Below are 18,541 nucleotides of genomic sequence, written 5' to 3' on the forward strand. Positions count from 1 at the left end.
TCCAAAATAAGGCAAAAATAAAAGAAGTAAATCTGTACTCAAAAAGCTGAAAAAACTCATACTATCTTTTAAAATTAATACTATTTTTTAACGATTTAGAGTTTAGAGCCTGACATCAAGCCATTTTTCAGTTTAAAACGATTCAGAGAATTTTTAAATTAGGTAAACATAAGTTGAAAAAAAAAATACATGTTAATAATCAAATCGAAACAAGTGATGTTACATCTACTGCCAAGGGAAAAGGCTGGCTGGATGGCTGAAATGAACATGGGAAGACATAGCAATCCTGGTGTAACCAAGGTATAAGGCACTCCCTTGTCACTCTACACTCCAGCCATCCTACATCCAAAGAACATGGGACAGGGCTTAGCAAACACACGAACACAACTTTCATGTCCTTTTAGCTGGTTTGGCAGTTAACTGCTTTTCTCTTTCAAATTCCTTCTCCCGCTGCTGCTCCCTTTCCAACTCTTCTTTTTGCCTCTTCTGCTGTAGTTTCAGTGCTCGTTTCTATATTAAAAAAAAAAAAAAAGAGTAAAAACCTGGAGGACAATCAAGAATCATAAAGAATCATAGGTTAAGGTCTACAAGCAACATTACTTTGAAGTAAACAATATTTGTTAATGTGTTTGTTATTTAACTTTTTCAATGTCCTGAGATTCCTATGATTCAGACAAAATCACTTCATCTTCTTATAAAAAGAGAACTGGAGCTACACTTCCACAAAATACAAGTATATCAGTCCAGCTATTAGTGGAGAAACTCAAAGTGGGGTTCAAAAATGCTGGCTTAAAAAATAGTATGTACTACAAATTAAATATGTTATTTGGAGATATAAAAACAAAAAAATGTAAAGAAAATAAAATTTTTATCTTCATAAACTTATTTTTATTTTTCTATTTTTATAAAGAATGTGAAAGAATTTTCAACTCACTTTTAACTTTGATGTCTTCTCATGAAGCATCAGCATCTCTTTCCTTATGTTCACCAACTTGGCATGGTAATGTTTGGCCTCAGTGAACTTCACAGAAAAGTAAACCAACAGTCAGTTTGAAATAGGCTAAAATATCAACATGGATAAATAAGCTATGCTTGAATTGCAGCTCACTCTTCATAAGTCAGTCAAGGTTTTCTAGAGCCTAATCTCTATACTTAAAATTACGAAATAAAAGCTTCATTTAAACCATCAGTAGGATTTTGGAAGTGTTTTATTTAGTTCAGACAGAAAAAAAAAAACTAGCAAACAATAAAACAGACATTTACATCACATTGGAGACAGATACGATATTGTACTAAAAACACAAAACATAATCCTAAATTTTCAGTGAGATGATTCAATCATGCTCAGTTTCATTTAAGGAAAGCGAAACACTCCCTAGTGCTGTTACAGGATGGGCACTGGGCCAGGTCACACAGTACTGCTTAAGTGAAGTATGTGCTCCAAGGGAAGAGCTGTGCAATGACTAGAGGCCGCTGAGATCACTGTGGACAGGCTCAGTGATGCTCCTTGGAGTTCTGAACTCAGACAAGGAGAACAAGCTCTGCAAAGACACTTTGCTTCCCAAGGAGTTGTAAGTATAGATTTTCTATCTCAGCCAGCCTGCACAACCAAAAATGAAACTGGGAAGATGCTGCTGGCCAAGTAAGTAAGTGGGAGAGAAGTTTAATAAAAAAAAAAAAAAAAGCGCCTTGTTCTCAAGATAACAGAAAGAGAAGAAATCAGAGAAGTGTCAGTAGATGGCTTCACAGCTTAGTACTGCTACAAGTTGGACTCTGACGAGCCATGAGCTTACAGACCCTCTCTCCAGGTCTCTCGGCCTTCTCGCTTATCCATTCCCAGATGTAAAACTACTCTGTATCTGCCCCTGCAGACTGACTTAACAACCTTATGCTGCTTGGTTCATTCATTCATTGAACAAACATTCATCTACTGCAGCACAATTTCAGCAGTGCGCACAAAAAAAGGTCAGCATGGTCCTGCCCGTCTCATCTGTAAGAAGTTAGGGCCTACTGGGCAGAAGATTCTGTACTCACTAACACAGGCCTCTGTCTAATGCTAGAGGTATAAACTGTGCTTATTGACTGTACGGAAAGAAAATGACAACATACCACATTTGCCAAACGAAAAGTTCTGTTACTGAGGTGAGTATAGATTTCTACAAAATCATTCAAACCAACCTATTTCTGATGTTTAAGAGAAAAATAAAGGCAGCAAAAGGTTCTTTTTCTTAAAGAGTTTTAGTTCACCTCTTCAAAATGCCATACAGCTTCTGATTAAAGTTAATTAGTCAACTATTTCTATCATAATATCTATAATAAGATCATTCTCAAACTGTCCACTTTCTACAAAATTGCCATTAAGCAGTATCAACTAAGTCACACTTACCAAAGCATTAATGTCCAACATAGAATGGCATTCTTTAAATTTTGAAATCTCTTGTTCCAGGGTGTCTAATAAGACAACTTGGTTTTGTCTGAAACAGAAATAAAATAAAAATGTAATCCTGAAATTAAAAAAATAAATAAATAAATTTACATATTCTAAGTGCTGGCTCATTAAAAGAAATCACTTTCAGCTTAGTTACCACAAAGCTTAAAAGTTAAGTTGGAAATTTACTGACTTGCAGAGGCTTACTGGATTTAGCATCTTCTTTCTCAAAACAGTATTCCAAAGAGACATTCAGGTAACTAAATATTTTATTCTTGCCTCTAATAACTAAGGTGATCAAAAATATCCAAGGATATTTTCTACTTTAGCAGCATTCAAAAAAAAGAGTTTACTTAAAAAAGTTGCAGCATGTTCATAAAGGAAATGAGAAGCAAAGACTTTTCAAACTTGAGTTGACAACGATGCCATGCTGAGGATATGTCAAGAGGGATAAATAAGCAGTAGGATGGAGAGAGTATGATCACACATCCTAACATTCCCCTGTCAACAGCCAGCTGTGTTCTCATATTTGTAAATAACCCTATTATTCACAAAATAAGATGGTCGGGCCAAGTAATTTCTAGATTCTACATTAAAACCTACTGAGGAACAAAAAAAAACCTACTGAGGAAAAGAAACCAATGTCCCAATATTCCTCTCCAAATCAATACATGTGACCATCACAGGAATAAGCGACACTAAGGGAGTCAGCTAACTGGATTGATTTAAAATGTGCTACAGACACAGGAAAATACAATGTGATTTGCTTGTTAAAAATTGTAGTAAGTGGTCCCGGCTCAGTAACAGCAGCTAAATCCTTGCCTTTAAACCACCAGGATCCTATATGGGCGCCAGTTTGTGTCCTGGCTGCGCCACTTCCCTTCCAGCTCTCTGCTTGTGGCCTGGGAAAGCAGTCAAGGATGGCCCAAAGCTTTGGGACCTTGAACCCATGTGGGAGACCTGGAAGGAGCTCCTAGCTCCTGGTTTCAGATTGGCTCAGCTCCAGTCATTGCTGCAACTTGGGGAGTGAATCAGCAGATGGAAAATTTTTCTCTCTTGTCTCCTTCTCTCTGTATATCTGCCTTTCCAATAAATAAATAAATCTTTTTAAAAAATTGTACTAAGTAGGCCCGGTGGCATGGCCTAGCAGCTTAAGTCCTCACCCTGAACACACCCCGGGATCCCATATGGGCGCCGGTTCTAATCCCGGCAGCTCCACTTCCCATCCAGCTCCCTACTTGTGGCATGGGAAAGCAGTCGAGGACGGCCCAATGCTTTGGGACCCTGCACCCACGTGGGAGACCCAGAGGAGGTTCCTGGTTCCTGGCATCGGATCGGCACAGCACTGGCCGTTGAGGCTCACTTGGGGAGTGACCATCAGACGGAAGATCTTCCTCTCTGTCTATCCTCCTCTCTGTGTATCTGACTTTGTAATAAAAATAAATAAATCCTTAAAAAAAATTGTACTACGTAAAGAGTACTGATGAAAAAGGGAAGTAATGGGGCCAGAGCTGTGTTACAATAGGCTAAGCCTCTGCCTTTGGCATTGGCAGGCCATCAGCTGCTCCAGTTCTGACCTAACTTCCTATTTATGGCTTGGGAAAGCAACAGAAAATGGTTCGAGTCTTTGGGTCTCTCCACCTGGAGACCCAGAAGAAGCTCCTGGCACCTGGCTTCGGATTGGCTCAACTTTGGCCATTGCAGCTTTATGCTCACAAATCTGACAATGAATAGAAATTCCTTGAAAGATGCAATTACTAAAACTCACACAGGGAAAGACAGAAAACCTAAGCAGGCCTATGTTAAATAAATTCAATCAGTAAGTAGTCATCTTCCAAGAAAGTACCAAGGCCAGATGGCTTCAGTGGTTTTCAACCAAACATATAAGGAATGAATGATACCAAAATCATAAGCAAAGGATGCACTTGCTGACTTACTCTATGAGGATAGCACTACCCTAAAACCAAAACCAGACAAAGACATTAAAGGAAGAAAAAACTATAGATGGGTATCTCTCATGAACATAGATGTCAAAATCCTCAAAAGAAAGGCTGGCATTATGGCAGAGCGGATTAAGCCATCACCTGCAACACTAGCATTCCATATGGGCACTGGTTCCAAGTTCACTTCTAATTCATTCTAATGTGACTGAGAAAGCAGATGAAGATGGTCCAACTACTTGGGTCCTGTACACATATAGGAGACTCTGATGAAGCTTCTGGCTTCATCATTGTAGCCACTGGGAAATGAACCAAGAGATGGGAGTTCTTTCTCTCTGTCTCTCTGTAACTTTGCCTTTCAAATCCAACAATGTAAAAACAAGTTTTACTTGACAACCAAGTGAAATTTATTCCAAGCATGCAAAGCAGATTCAACATTTGAAATTACCGTAATCTACCACATCAACAGACTAAAGACAAATTTTTTGGCTGCATCAATTAATGTAGAAGAAAACATTTGGCAAAATCCAACATTATTCATGATTAAGAATACTCCCGATATTCAGACCAGAGAGGGTATACCTAAGAAGCCGTTGAACTTGACTGGACAATAAGATGCTGGACTCTATGTTTGGTATATGCTTGCAATGGGGGAATCTCAACTGAACTTGAACTGTGGTTATGCAACAAGGTGGAGGAATCCACCATGGTGGGAGGGTTTGGGGAGGGGTGGGGAGAATCCAAGTACCTATGAAACTGTGTCACATAATACAATGTAATTAATGAATTAAAAATAATAAATAAAAAAAAGAATACTCCTGATAAACTAGTAAAGGAGATGAACTTCCTCAATTTGATAAGGAACACCTAAAAAAATCTACATCTAACATTATGCAGTGAGAAACTAGATACTTTGCCCTGAAGATCAAGAGCAAGGCATGTTTCCTCTCACGACTTCTATTCAACATTGCACTGAGTTCTACGTCATACAGTAAGACAAGCAAAGGAAATCCTGTACCTAGACAAGTGTTACAGTGCTGGGAGAAAAGCAGCCAAGGCTGTTGGACATTCTGGGCCTGGTTAATGCCAAATCTGTGTTAACTACCTATTCTAATATGTGGTTAAGGTGGAGAATGCCAGGTCAGGACACATCACTCTGGCCTTCAGAAGGGGGCAGCTGCAGATTGCTTAGGGAAAGAGGTCTGGGAACATGCTGAAATGGGAGTTGAAGGGGGCATGTTTGACAGGGGAAGGGTGGTTTCTTGGAGGTTCCCATGGACCCAGCCACTGTTCTTGTAGGTAGGTAAGGGAGCTGAGGGAGTGGCTTAGAGGGTGGAACCAGAGGGCATGTCTGGGTCAGGCCAAGGCACCCACTCATGTAGGACCTGGGCTGAATTAAATAGCATCACCCACCACCCACTGGTGCATGTAAAAGCTGGGGCTGGGAGACATGCCTGGCTGGGCTAGGCCACAGCACCCGCCCATGAGTGTCAAAACAGGGGTAGGTCACGTCAAGTTGGGCCGCAACACTCACCAAAACGTGACAGAACCAGATCTGGGGGGAAAATCTGTAGGGAACTTGTGGGCTCGCCTCTGTGGGACTGTAGCACCTACCAGTTTAAGCAGAGAGTGGGGGTAGTGATGGGCTGAGTCAGGCTGGACCACAAAACTCACCTGACAGGCACCCACTTGACACTCACAAGAGCTAGGGCTGGGAGGAAGCCAGGCTGAGCCAGGCTGTAGTACCCACTGGCACATGCAAAGGCCAGGACTGAGGGCAGGCCATAGCACCCACTCGCACACACATTTATTGCTGGTAACAGGCCTGTTAGGGGAAAATGCGGAATTTACCTGCTAGGTTGAACCTCCTGCTGGGCAGCAAAATAGCCAAGAACTGGAGGTGAACTAGGCCAGGCCAGGCCAGATCACAGTACTGATTAGCATTTGTGCAGGCAGTGTCTGTGGAAAGGCCAGCATGGGTCAAGCCACAGCATCCACTGGTATACATGAGAGCCAGTATAAGCTGTGAGCCATGCCCAGTTAGGTTGCAACACCCACCAAATGAAAGCTGAGACTGTGGGTGGACCATGTCAGGCTGGGTTGAAGCATCTACCAGCACGCACAGATCCAGCACTGGGAATGAGCCTGGAAAGGGAAATCTGGGGTACTCCCCTGTTGGGCTACAGCTCCCACTGAGGAGTGTGAGAGCTAGTGCTGAGGGCAAACCAGGCTGGGCAAAACGGCAGCACCCCTGGTGCTTATGAGACCCAGAATGGGTATGGGACAAGTTAGGCTAGGTCACAGCACCCACAAGTTCACATAAGAGCCAGATCTGGGGGTGGGCCAGGCCAGGCTAGATTGTAGTCCCCACCAGTGAGAGTCAAAATGGGTGCAGGCCAGTTGGGTTAGGCCACAGTAACTGCTGGTGAGTACCAGTTAGCAATATCAGGCTAGGCTGCAGCACCTGCCAGAATACACAAGATATGGGGCTGGAAACAACCCTGGTAGGGAACCTTGGGGGACTCCCCTGCTAGGTTGAAGCTCCTTCTGGTAAACGTGAGAGCTGGGGCTGAGGACAGGCCAGGTCAGAATGGGCTGCAGTACCCACCGGCATATATGTGAGCCAGGTCTGAGCATGGGCCAGAATGAGCCAGTCCACAGCACACACTGGCATGACCAAGAGCCAGAATGGGGCACAGGCTGAGCCATGTTGGACTGCAACACCCGCCAATTCACACAGGGTTGGGGTGAGCCAGGCAGCATTAGGCTGTTGCACCTACTGGTAAGAGTTAAGACTGGAGGCAGGCCAGGCTGAGCCAAGTTATAGCACCAGCCAAATGCTGAGACTAGGGGGTGGGCCACTGCAGACTGGGCCACAGAACCTGCTCGCACATGCAAAACCTAGGGCTGGGAGCAGGCCTGGTAGGGGAACTTTGAAGACACTCTTGTTTGGCCTCTACTTCCACTGGTGAGCATGAAAGCTGGGACTGGAGGATGGGCTGGGTTACTTTGCTATACTTGCTGGCACAAAAGTCAGAATGGGTGTGGGCCAGCCAATCCAGGCTACAGCATCTGTTGGCAAGCACCCGGATTGAGTGCAGATTGTATCAAGCTGGACCCCTGCTGTTAAGTTTAAGATCTGGGACTGGTAATGGGCATGGTAGGGAAACTGTGGACACTTCTCTGCTAGACTGCAGTTCCTGCTGGAGAACACAAAAGCCAGGCTGGTAGTGGACCAGGTTGGGCAAGGTGGCAGCACCCTTCAGCATGCATGTGGGGCTGGGGCTGGAAGTGGGTCAGGCTGAGCTAAGCTGCAGCACTCATAGGTGTGCACGAGAGCCAAATGGGATTTGAGACAGAACAGGCTAGGTAACAGTACATGCCAGTACACAAAAAATTGGGGCTGAGGGCAGATCTGGTGGGTGTTAGTAGGGGTTGCCCTGACTAAGCCACATGAAGTGTGTGAAGGCCAGGCTGAACTGGCATAGGCCACAATACCCATCAGTTCACATGAGAGATGGAGCTGAGTGCAGAACTGACCAGGCAGCTACATCCACCAGTATGTGCATTGGCTGGTGCAATTGATGGACCAAACCTGACTCTGCACTGGCTGGCACACACAAGAGCAAAGACTGAGATCACCTCAAGCAAGGTTTCTTGGGGGAGTCCCCAACTAGATGGCTGAACTCAAACCCTGCTCATAGGGAAAATCACAGTATGTGTACTCCAACCTGGGAGTGCATGTGTCAGGACTCAGCCTCCTCACTTGTTGATATGTGTGCAGAGGATAGCATGTCCAGATGTACACAGGGGACACAACAGCCAGCTCAACTAGGCCACCAGCAGAGGATGTCAAGCACCTGATCAGAGGATGGAAAGCAGAACAGATTGGCCAGTTCTCCTAGCCAAGCTTTGCAACATGTTCCTGGACCTCCGGATGCATTAAGGTGAACTTGGTCAGCCAGTAGACCTTGGAAAGATTTTCTCATCCCTAGTGCAATGAAGCTAATGATGTCTCGGAACTATCAACACTCAAGTAGCACCTTTGGAACACTCTTCCTCACACTGGGGTCTCTAAGGCGTCATCAAATGACTCTTCCCCATCCCCGTGTGCTGATGTAGTTTGATAGCAAAGAGTGGACTCTTCACTTCTCCCAATGTGGACACACGAAAATACGTAAATGTTTGTCCTTCCTCCATATCTCAACTCTCCCCATGCTAATCAGAGTTTCACATGGGTGTGCATCCCTCTCAACTATACAAACAACATTTAAAATAAAATTTAAAATAAAAAAAAAATTTTAACAGGCAAAAGATCTAAATAGACAGCTGTTGAATAATAATGATTCTTTCTCATGATGTCTGTTCCTGTTTCCCATTTCAAAGCTACCAAGAATCCTCAAAATCTTCAAGTGATGGGAATATCTGTTATTCCTGAACTCCTTGAACCTTGGGTTTATACTAAGAAAGCAGTAAGGTGATTTATGCTATGTTCTCATAACTATAAGATAGGGGGCTGGTCATGCCAGAAATACCATGTGATAAGAGGACTGGGACTTTGAGTTATGTGGTGTCAATCTAACCTTCAAGGAGAAAGGGCTGTAGACTGATGCTTATGCCTATGTGTTAAAGTCCCAATAAAAATTCAGGATAGTAAGACTTGGTGGGACTTCCTGAATGGGAATGCTCTGACACTCAAGGAGACCCCAATTTCACTGAGAGGATACAGAAACCTCTGTGTTTGGTGCCTTCACAGACTTTACCCTATGTGCCTCTTCATTTGACTAGTCCTGATCTGTAGCCTTTAAAATACAATCATAATTCTAGAGATCAGCATTGTGGTGAAGCTGGGGGCCCCTGCCACCCATTTGGGAGACTAAGAATGGAGTTCCTGGTTCATTGCCTTTATCCTGGCCCAGCCACAGCTGTTTGGGGGCATTTGGAAAACACAACAGCAAATGGAAGACTTTCTCTTATTTCCTTCCTCCATTTGCCCTCCCTCTGTCTTTCTCTCACTTTTCCTCTGCCTTTCAAGTATTTTAAAAACCCTATAATTATAAATAAGAGTGCCTTCCTGACCCACAAATCTGGGTACTGGAGAAGTTTTCAACACTGTTTACTTGCAATACAATGCGACAGAAAGGATGATTACATTTCCATGTCTCTGAAGCTTTGTGTAATCTGTGGTAAATATGTTGAGAGTCAAGATGAAGCCCTGATGCTGTCTGTCTGAGGAACAACCCCTGGGAGAAAAGAGATCCTCTGGGCTGGCATTGTGGCACCGTGGGTAAGCCAATACTTGTAATGCTAGCATCCCCTGTGGGTGCTGTTTGTGTCTTGGCTGTTCCGTTCTCAGCCAGCTTGCTGCCAATATGCCTTGGAAAGCAGTGGCTGATGGCCCAAGTACTTGGGTCCCTGTACCATGTGGGAGATCCAGATGAAGCTCCTGGTTCCTTGTTCCAGCCTGCCCCAGCCCTGGCCACTGTGACATTTTGGGGAATGAACCAGCAGATGGAAGATAGATTGATATCTCTCTGTAACTCTGTCTTTCAAAAAATAAACACAATCTTTAAGAAAGAAACAGAGGAGGAATGAAAAGGGAAGGGGAGGGGAGGGGAGAGGGGAGGGAAAGGGATCAAAACCTTACTTACTAATAACTGCAAAACAGGCCTAACTGATTATTTCTCACCTTTAAGGTTTCTCACTTTTACGGAGAAATAATGTTTCTCCAAAACCTGATAAGGTTTCTGAAATAAATTTTTAAAGAGTGAGTCTTCAAGCAGTGGCAATTTATAACCAGTTTACAGGTGATCACCAAATAGAGAACTGACAGGCCAACCAGAGAGAAACCGACCCAGCAGGAAGCAGAAGCCAAGTCTGTTTTCTGGGTAGGAGATGAGTGAATCATAGCATCTATTTTTGTACACTGATATTACTCGATGGGTTCTACCTAATCCTGTTCTCTTAGTATATCCACCAGCCCTTTTTATCCTAGTAGAGTTATCTCCAGGGACGCAAACAGGACATTAAAAAAATTATATACTTAAGGATCTCTGGTAACTCATATGAACCAGCAGCCGAAAACCGAAACAGTGAGGCTATGATGGAGGCAGTTTTTCAGTTCTGCTTAGGAATGTATATACCCATCACGCAACAATCCCTAACAGGCAATACTTTTATAGAAACAAAACAAATCAGACTAGGTAAGAGTTGCAGTGATTCTTAGAAGAGATCACTCTAGCTGTATTCAGCTTGCCTTCCACATTTAGATTACCTTGTGCTCCTCCACTTCCACAGCAATACTCTAAATGATTAAACACTACAAAGCATTAACCTTTGACGGTGTACACAGTTATACAGTACATTGTGACTACTCCACAGAGTAAATGAACACAGATGAGGGTGTCTGTCAGCTTACGTGAGTTCCTGGAGGGCTTGTTTTGATCTCTGCAGATCTGGCAAGTAGTGGGAAAGCAATCCTTCGGCCAGCTGCTCCACAGCTCTGTCTTCTACACTCAGGTCCTCTATTAACCCTTCATCTGGAGAAGCATCACTCAAACCTGGCCCCAAGCAAAAAACACCTTTAGGAAGCCTTAAAATGGACACTGATAATTATGAGAGCAACAGTGGACAGGAAGGAGGGTAGGAGTTGTACTGTGGAGCTGAGAGCATGCACCCACTTTCCCAGCCATTCTTCTTTTCCTTTTAAACTTGTACCTCTGACTTCCCTAAAAAAACAAACAAACCAAGAGCACTCCCAAAGTGTTTTAAGTCACTAGTGTTAATTATACTCTAGAATAAAAGACTATGAAGAGACCAGCACCATAGCCTCCACTTGAAATGCCAACATCCCATATGGGCACTGGTTCCAGTCCCAGCTGCTCCACTTCCAGTCCAGCTCAATGATAGTGGCACTGGGCAGCAGAGGAGAATGGCATAAGCACTTGAACCACTACACCCACGTGGGAGGCCCAAAAGAAGCTCCTAGTTCCTGGCTTGGGACTGGCACAGCTCTCGCCATGGCAGTCATCTGGGGAGTGAACCAGCAGACGGAAGACCTCTCTGTATGTCTTTGTTTCTTAATTCTGGCTTTCAAAAAACAACAACAAAATTACCATATTTATAATTTTGTTGGAGGGCTAGCATTATACAGTAGATTAAACACTGCTTCCAAGGCGGGCATCCCATAAGAGTGTCAGTTCAAGCCTCTATTTCTCTGTTTCTGTCTTTTGTTTTGTTTTGTTTTGTTTTAAAGATTTATTCATTTTATTACAGCCAGATATACACAGAGAAGGAGAGACAGAGAGGAAGATCTTCCATCCGATGATTCACTCCCCAAGTGAGCCGCAACAGCCAGTGCACGCCGATCCGATGCCGGGAACCAGGAACCTCTTCCAGGTCTCCCACGCGGGTGCAGTGTCCCAATGCATTGGGCCGTCCTCAACTGCTTTCCCAGGCCACAAGCAGGGAGCTGGATGGCAAGTAGAGCTGCCGGGATTAGAACCGGCGCCCATATGGGATCCCGGGGCTTTCAAGGCGAGGACTTTAGTTGCTAGGCCACGCCGCCGGGCCCTTTCTCTGTTTCTGATCCAGTTCCCTGCTAATCTAGCGGGGAAGGCAAAAGATAGCTCAAAGGCCTGGCACAGTAGCCTAGTGGTTAAAGTCCTTTCCTTGCAAATGCCAGGATCCCATGTGGGTGCTGGTTCATGTCCTGGCTGCTCCACTTCCCTTCCAGCTCTCTGCTTGTGGCCTAGGAAAGCAATAGAGTATGGGCCAAAGCCTACACCCGTGGGAGACCCAAAAAAAGCTCCTGGCTTCTGATCAGCTCAGTTCTAGTCAGTATGGCCACTTGGGGAGTGAACCAGAGGATGGAAGATCTCTTCCTCTCTTTTTCTCTCTGTAAATCTGCCTTTCCAATAAAAAAAATAGATATATTTTTAAAAAAAAGATTCTGTATCTTTTTCAGGACACAGGATTTATGGTTTTTAATGAGTCAAAAAGTATAAGCCTGAATTAAAGTATTCTTGCTTTCAAAAGAATGCAGAAATTATATAAAAAAATGCAATACTTAAAAACATGTTTTCTATTCTGCAGAAACAAAATATTGTCCAATATGTATTTTGCATATAATTGAATATATTATATCCAGGTAAAGGGGAGTGTTTTTGTGATTTGTTAGTGAAGAAAGATTTTCTAATTCCCCCTCTTGGGGGGAATTTTCTAATTTTCTAAATTTTCTAAATCCTTATCTTGGGCCAGCGCCATGGTCTAGCGCCTAACGTCCCCGCCTTGAATGTGCCGGGATCCATATGGATGTTGGTTCTAATCCCGGCAGCTCCACTTCCCATCCAGCTCCCTGCTTGTGGCCTGGGAAAGCAGTTGAGGATGGCCCAATGCTTTGGGACCCTGACCCATGTGGGAGACCTGGAGGAGGTTCCTGGCTCCTGGCTTCGGATCAGCGCAGCACTGGCAGTTGCACTCACTTGGGGAGTGAATCATCGGATGGAAGATCTTCCTCTCTGTCTCTCCTCCTCTGTGTATATCTGTCTTTGTAATAAAACTAAATAAATCTTTAAAAAAATTCTTCATCTTAATATCCTGTAAAAATAATGTAGAGTTATTGTCTTATGTGTAAATTTAGTCCTGACCCAAGAATCAACGCCTGATCCTCTCCCTTGAATAGTAAATGGGCAAGCACTATGCCAGGCATTCAAGCGGATGAATGTCTAAGTTGAAAGAAATCTATGAATCAGTATTTCTATCAAGAAAAGAAAAAACAATTTCTAAATTGGATTCAAGTAAATCTGTGTTTTATTTTTCTTCTTTCTCTTTTTTCTCCTCCCCACCCTACCCCTGAGAGAAAGAAAGGGAGCTCTAACCTTCTCGTTCATTTTACTGAATGCCTGCAATAGCCAGGGCAAGGTAAGTCTGGGCCAAAGCCAGAAGCTAGAAATTCAATGCAGGTCCTCCACGTGGGTCGCAAGAACCTAATGACTTGAGCCATCACCACTGCATCATTAAGAAGGTGGAGGCAGAGCCCAAGCTGGCCACTGAACCCAAGCAACCCAACGCGGCACACAGATTGCGTCAGGGCTACGCCAGATGCCTACCCCTGGTTTAAGATTTCAGAATCACAGGTTTAAAAAAAAAAAAAAAAGTTAAAATGGCCACTTAGCTAGAACTATACTATCAAATCACTTTTGTTTGTTTTTGTTTTGTCAAATCACTTTATACTTAATATTAAACTCTGAAATACCTCCAATCACAGTCTGGTAGCAACAAGAAACATGGAAATATTTATCACAGTGCATTGCTTATTAACACAGTTCTATATTAATCTTTAACCCCAGGTTTAAATTTTTGTCAGAATGAAGGATACAACGTATTTTTATCTGAATCCTAAAAACACATAAACATTGCAATGCTCACATTTACAATTTTTACACAGTTAAGAGCTAGCTAACTTGACACTGAAACTTTGCATGCACACACACACAAACATAGTGGAAAAAGTGAAGCACTTAAGGATATTATGTAACAATGTGTCATCAGACGGGAACTGATTAAATTATATCTGGCAATTAATGTCACTGCCTAAGACTTGATTACAGTAATAGTGCAAACACCAATTTTTTAAAGTAAATATAGCAAACTTTAATATCAGAAATAAACTAAGGATTACCACTAACTCACTTCTTTTACAAATATATTAGCTTGTGGGCATGCTCCACTTCCAAGTCTTCTGATGGATTATTGGACAAGTCATGACTACTAAATGCAAGGTAAGTTATTGTGGGGGAAGTACAGAAGAAAGTGTCCCTTCCTTATTCATACAGGGAATAATCCCTGAATGTCTGTTATGCAGTGGCTCTGAGGCCACAACCGTAAGGCAAATCTAGTCCTCGTGGCCGGAAGGGCACAGTACAGGGCAATTGAGGACTATGAGGTGTGCCATTAGAGAAACATTAACGGCTGTGGGAGTGCAGAGGAAAGGAAGGTCATGTCCAGCTGTGCTATCCACTTCTAAATCAGCTCTGGACCTTTCAGCCAATGCTCCAAGTGTCACACAGTGTAAAAACTTAAAACATTATGGAGGAAAGCACAATGAAAGTAAAAATCCTGCTTGTCATCCTCCAACTCCAGAAGGAATTACTTTGGAGTTTCTTATCTACGTTCCACAAAGTGCCTCTACATGCCCATGGACATACTCTTTATTACAAACAGTCCTCATCCTGCTCTCTGCATTTTCCTATTAAATGTGTCTAGATGTCTATGTATACATGTATACGTGGATCTGACACATTCTTTTTTAATGACACAATTCTTTATTAATGACACAGTTTGTTTAACCAGTCCACTATGAATGGATCGTTGGGTTAGCTTTACCCTTCGTGATTTCAAACAACGCTTCAGTGAGTTTATCTTTGCATATTAGTGTCACTGCTCCACTAACAAATGTTCTTGGAAAAAGTCTGTTGAGACGAAAAGTATTGCATTTTCTAAACGACATGCCAAAGCTGCCCTCCTAGAAGACAGGATCAGTTTACACTTCCAGCAACCATCTATGAGGACTATTTCCATGACAGGAATGGAAGGGACAGAACACAGCAGCCTGAGGAAAGATGGGCATGCAGGCTTGCTCTGGAGGGAAGGTCTGGAGTGCCAGCCAGGCCTTTACACACGGCCACAGGGAACTATGTGTTAGGCTGTGCTGCCAGCCGGGACACGTCCTCCACTGTCAAGTTAACGGGTCTGGACTTCGTCCTAAGTAACAAGGAGACACTGAAGATTTCTGAACAAAGGACAGACGTGACTACAGCTTGGTCCCAGCAGTGATGTATCAGCAGATGGACAGGTGAGCTAGACTAGCAAGATAAGAAGCGGGTTAGCTTTACAACTGCTGCTTTGAAAACAAAAAGAGGAAGTGAAAACTGTACAGGAGAGCCCTAAACAGAAATGGAAGACAATAAAGAGGAAAGACATAGGAGCAGCTTCAAACTTTCAAGTGAGAGTCACTTGGCGTTATCAACGTAATCAGACACTGGCTTTTATTTATGCCCTGTGTCAACTGGGACAAGCCAGAGTGAGGAGAGGAGCCCAACTCAAAATACATGCAGCTGGCCTCTGATCTCTGATGGTTCAACCTCATGGTGTCGGTAAAGTCACCTGTATTCAATAAAATCCAAACTTCAGATTATGAATTTTAATGCTTCCTCAGGCGCAGTGCACAGTAGGAAATTGCTGGCAAGGCCCGTATCAGGAGGGTGCATAAACAACAACTTGCAGCGCATTCTGCTAAGTTATGTTTGTTAGGCTGGGTGCACTTCAATTTGTGGTATTTTCAACTTAAGTTGGACTTCCTAAGCAATCCCATCAGTGCACAACGAAGTTATTCATAGACACGAAGTATGAAGAGGAAGAGATCACAAGGAAAAACCAGTGATCTTTCCAGCAGAGAAAGGCGAAGAGCTCTGCTCTCTGGAAAAGACTTGGGGGTCTGGGGGAGAGCAGACAGCCAAAGCTCTGCAGCCATCTTCATCTGTGGCACAAAACACAGAAAACGCTAAGTGGTAATGTTGGTTCTCTCGAAGATGGGGCACACAAGCCAAGCTAACTTATTGCATTCAGGGGACGCCTTGCGGCATTGTGTCTTGAGCCTCTCCTGGAATTCGAGCTGAGAAAAGACTGAGGAATGTCAGGGAAAAAAGCGCATTTCATGAGTGCTCACATTATTTCTCTGAATGAGAAAGAGATCATCGTTCGAACGAGTCCATCCCCACCACTATCATCACAAGCGGTCAACGACCGTCAGAGAACACCAACAAACTCCTCCTCGGGGTCGCCCACCGCACCGGGACCCATGGCTTCCCCAGCCCGACCTCCGCCGCTCCCGGGAGGGAGGTGGCTGGCGGTTCCCACCCACTCGCACCCTGGCCCTGCCGCACGTACCCGGCATCAATTCCCTGACCTCCAGGCTGCCGGGCGGCACCGTCAGGCCCCCGTCGGGGGACTGCGGCCCGGGGACGCTCATGTCCCTCCCTCTGGGAACAGGCCGGCGGCAGTCCTGAAGGATTCAGACGCGAGGACGGAACCCAGCGCCTTCAGCTCCCGACCGGAATGAAGTGACAGTGGCACCCGGAAGTTACGGAGGCGGAAGGCGGCGACTGGCGCGCGTGATGGCGGCTCGGGCTCGGGCTCGGGCTCGGGCTCGGGCTCTCCCCTACCCCCATGGGCGTCCAGAGCCCGCGTGTGCCTCCGTCGTGGGCTCGGACCCCGCCGGCGAGCCAGGGCGGGTCGGGGCTGCGCCTAGGGGGCTCTTGAAGACCCGGAGAGCCGCGTGGTGGCGGGACGCAGACGAGCAGTCCGTCCGGTGGCTCTCTGGGCTGCGCGCTCTGCCTGCGGTTTGGACCATTTTAGAAATCCCGGGTCCAGCTCCTTGTGAGCTTCAGCCTTGTTATTATTTGGGACTACCCGTCCCCGCCCCCGTTTTGGTCTCCCTTTTGTTAATTGTGCGATGGAACACATAGTGAATGAACATACTCTGCCAAATTTTCTAGAAACTGCACTTAAGCCATAAATATTGATGAGAAATGAGCAGAGGTGGCTGCCGGACCGAATAAGACTGTTTCCGTCTTAGACCTTTGGGCTGCCCATGTGGACTCCCCTTTCATCCCGGTGCCCCAGAAGCCCCAGACTCCCTGCTTACAATTTTCCCCTGACTTTCCTAGTTATCCAGCTTGAACAGTGACTCGCTCATATTCTTAAAATCCAGCTTTCCTGTCCTACCGTGCTTGCCTTATTCCAAGCCCGGCCAATCAGAACTTGCCTCTCCAGCCTTTCAGCATGCCAATTTTCTCCTGGCTAATCCATTAGGCTTCCCCGAAGACCTGACAGAAAATCAAATTTTAATATCTGCCTATTCACTTAGGCCAATAATAAAGCCTTTTGCTTTTCAAAGGCCTGGTGTCATAGATTTTGTGTGTATATCAGGCAGTGGTGGCCTCCTAACCTTCCCTGATTCTGCCTGTTTGATCCATTTCCTGTGCTACAGTTAAAGCAGTCTAAAGATGTGGCAAGCCTCAGGCTGGTAGGGGCTCTGTGCCGCCCCATCACTGCATTCATAGCCTTTCTTCTTTTGGCCTCTTTGCCACTCAAGATTAGCTCCTCCTTACTACTGGTGGTAGGCCAAATAATAACCCCCTCAAACATGCCCATAGCCCAAGTCCTAGAAACCTATGAAAAATAATTAATTTCAAGAAGATGATAACAGGCATTTAGGCTAGCCATTATGATGTCTGCATCCCGCAGTGGAGTGCCTGAGTTTGGGACTCCCAACTTCCCACTGAAGCAGACCCCAGGAGGCAGTGGTGACAGCTCCAATGACTGGGATGAGCCACCTTGATCATGTTCCCAACTCCTAGCTTGAACCCAACTCAGCCCCAGCTACTGCAGGTATTTGGGGAGTGAACCAGAGGACAGAAATTCCTCACCCTCACAAAACAACCAAAACGTCAAAACAAACAAGCCACTCAAGAAATGGGCACGGGAAATGGGCAAACACTTCACAAAGGAACAAACCCAAATGGCAAATAAACATATGAAAAAATGCTCAAGTTCCCTGGCAATAAGGGAAATCCAAATTAAAACATCAATGAGGTACCACCTAACGCCAGTAAGACTGGCCCACATGAATAAAAGCACCAACAACACTTGTTGGCGAGGTTGCGGGGAAAAGGGATCCCTACTCCACTGCTGGTGGGGCTGCAGGCTGGTACAGCCTCTATGGAAATCAGTATGGAGAATATTCAAACAACTCAAATTCAACATACCGTATGATCCAGCAATAGCACTCCTAGGAATATATCCAGAACAATTGTTTTATGAGAAACCAACATGCACTCCTATGCTCATAGCAGCACAATCAGTAATTGCAAAAACATGAAAGCAACCAAAATGCCCATCAACAGAGGATTGGATAAGAAAGCTATGGTTCATCTACTCCATGGAATACTACTCAGCTATTAAAAAAAACAAAATGCAGTTCTTTGTGGCTAAATGGGCCAAACTGGAAACCATAATGCTAAGGGAAATGAGCCAATCCCAAAAGGTTAAATACCACATGTTTGCCTTAATTTAAGATGATATGATCTTATGTATAACATGTTATGTTTTG

General features: G+C 44.5%; 2 protein-coding genes across 3 annotated transcripts in view; both read right to left on the bottom strand.

The window, feature by feature from the left end:
- Window positions 1-300: 300 nt before the first annotated feature.
- Window positions 301-16,508, bottom strand: BLOC1S6 (biogenesis of lysosomal organelles complex 1 subunit 6). Its single transcript, XM_004578111.2, has 5 exons — window positions 16,318-16,508; window positions 10,787-10,928; window positions 2,387-2,474; window positions 935-1,021; window positions 301-510 (listed from the first exon to the last, which is right to left on the bottom strand). The coding sequence occupies exons 1-5, from the start codon at window positions 16,397-16,399 to the stop codon at window positions 391-393; spliced, it is 519 nt and encodes a 172-aa protein (XP_004578168.2). The 5' UTR covers window positions 16,400-16,508; the 3' UTR covers window positions 301-390.
- The window catches only part of C6H15orf48 (chromosome 6 C15orf48 homolog), a 113,544-nt gene continuing 105,789 nt past the window's right edge, over window positions 10,787-18,541 (bottom strand). For both annotated transcript variants that reach the window (XM_012929023.3, XM_004578112.4), the window contains one exon: window positions 10,787-10,928. The gene's annotated coding sequence lies outside the window, so the exon portion shown is untranslated. The remainder of the gene's footprint in view (window positions 10,929-18,541) is intronic.

The sequence above is a fragment of the Ochotona princeps genome, chromosome 6 (assembly GCF_030435755.1).
Source record: "Ochotona princeps isolate mOchPri1 chromosome 6, mOchPri1.hap1, whole genome shotgun sequence".
Lineage (NCBI taxonomy): Eukaryota > Metazoa > Chordata > Mammalia > Lagomorpha > Ochotonidae > Ochotona > Ochotona princeps.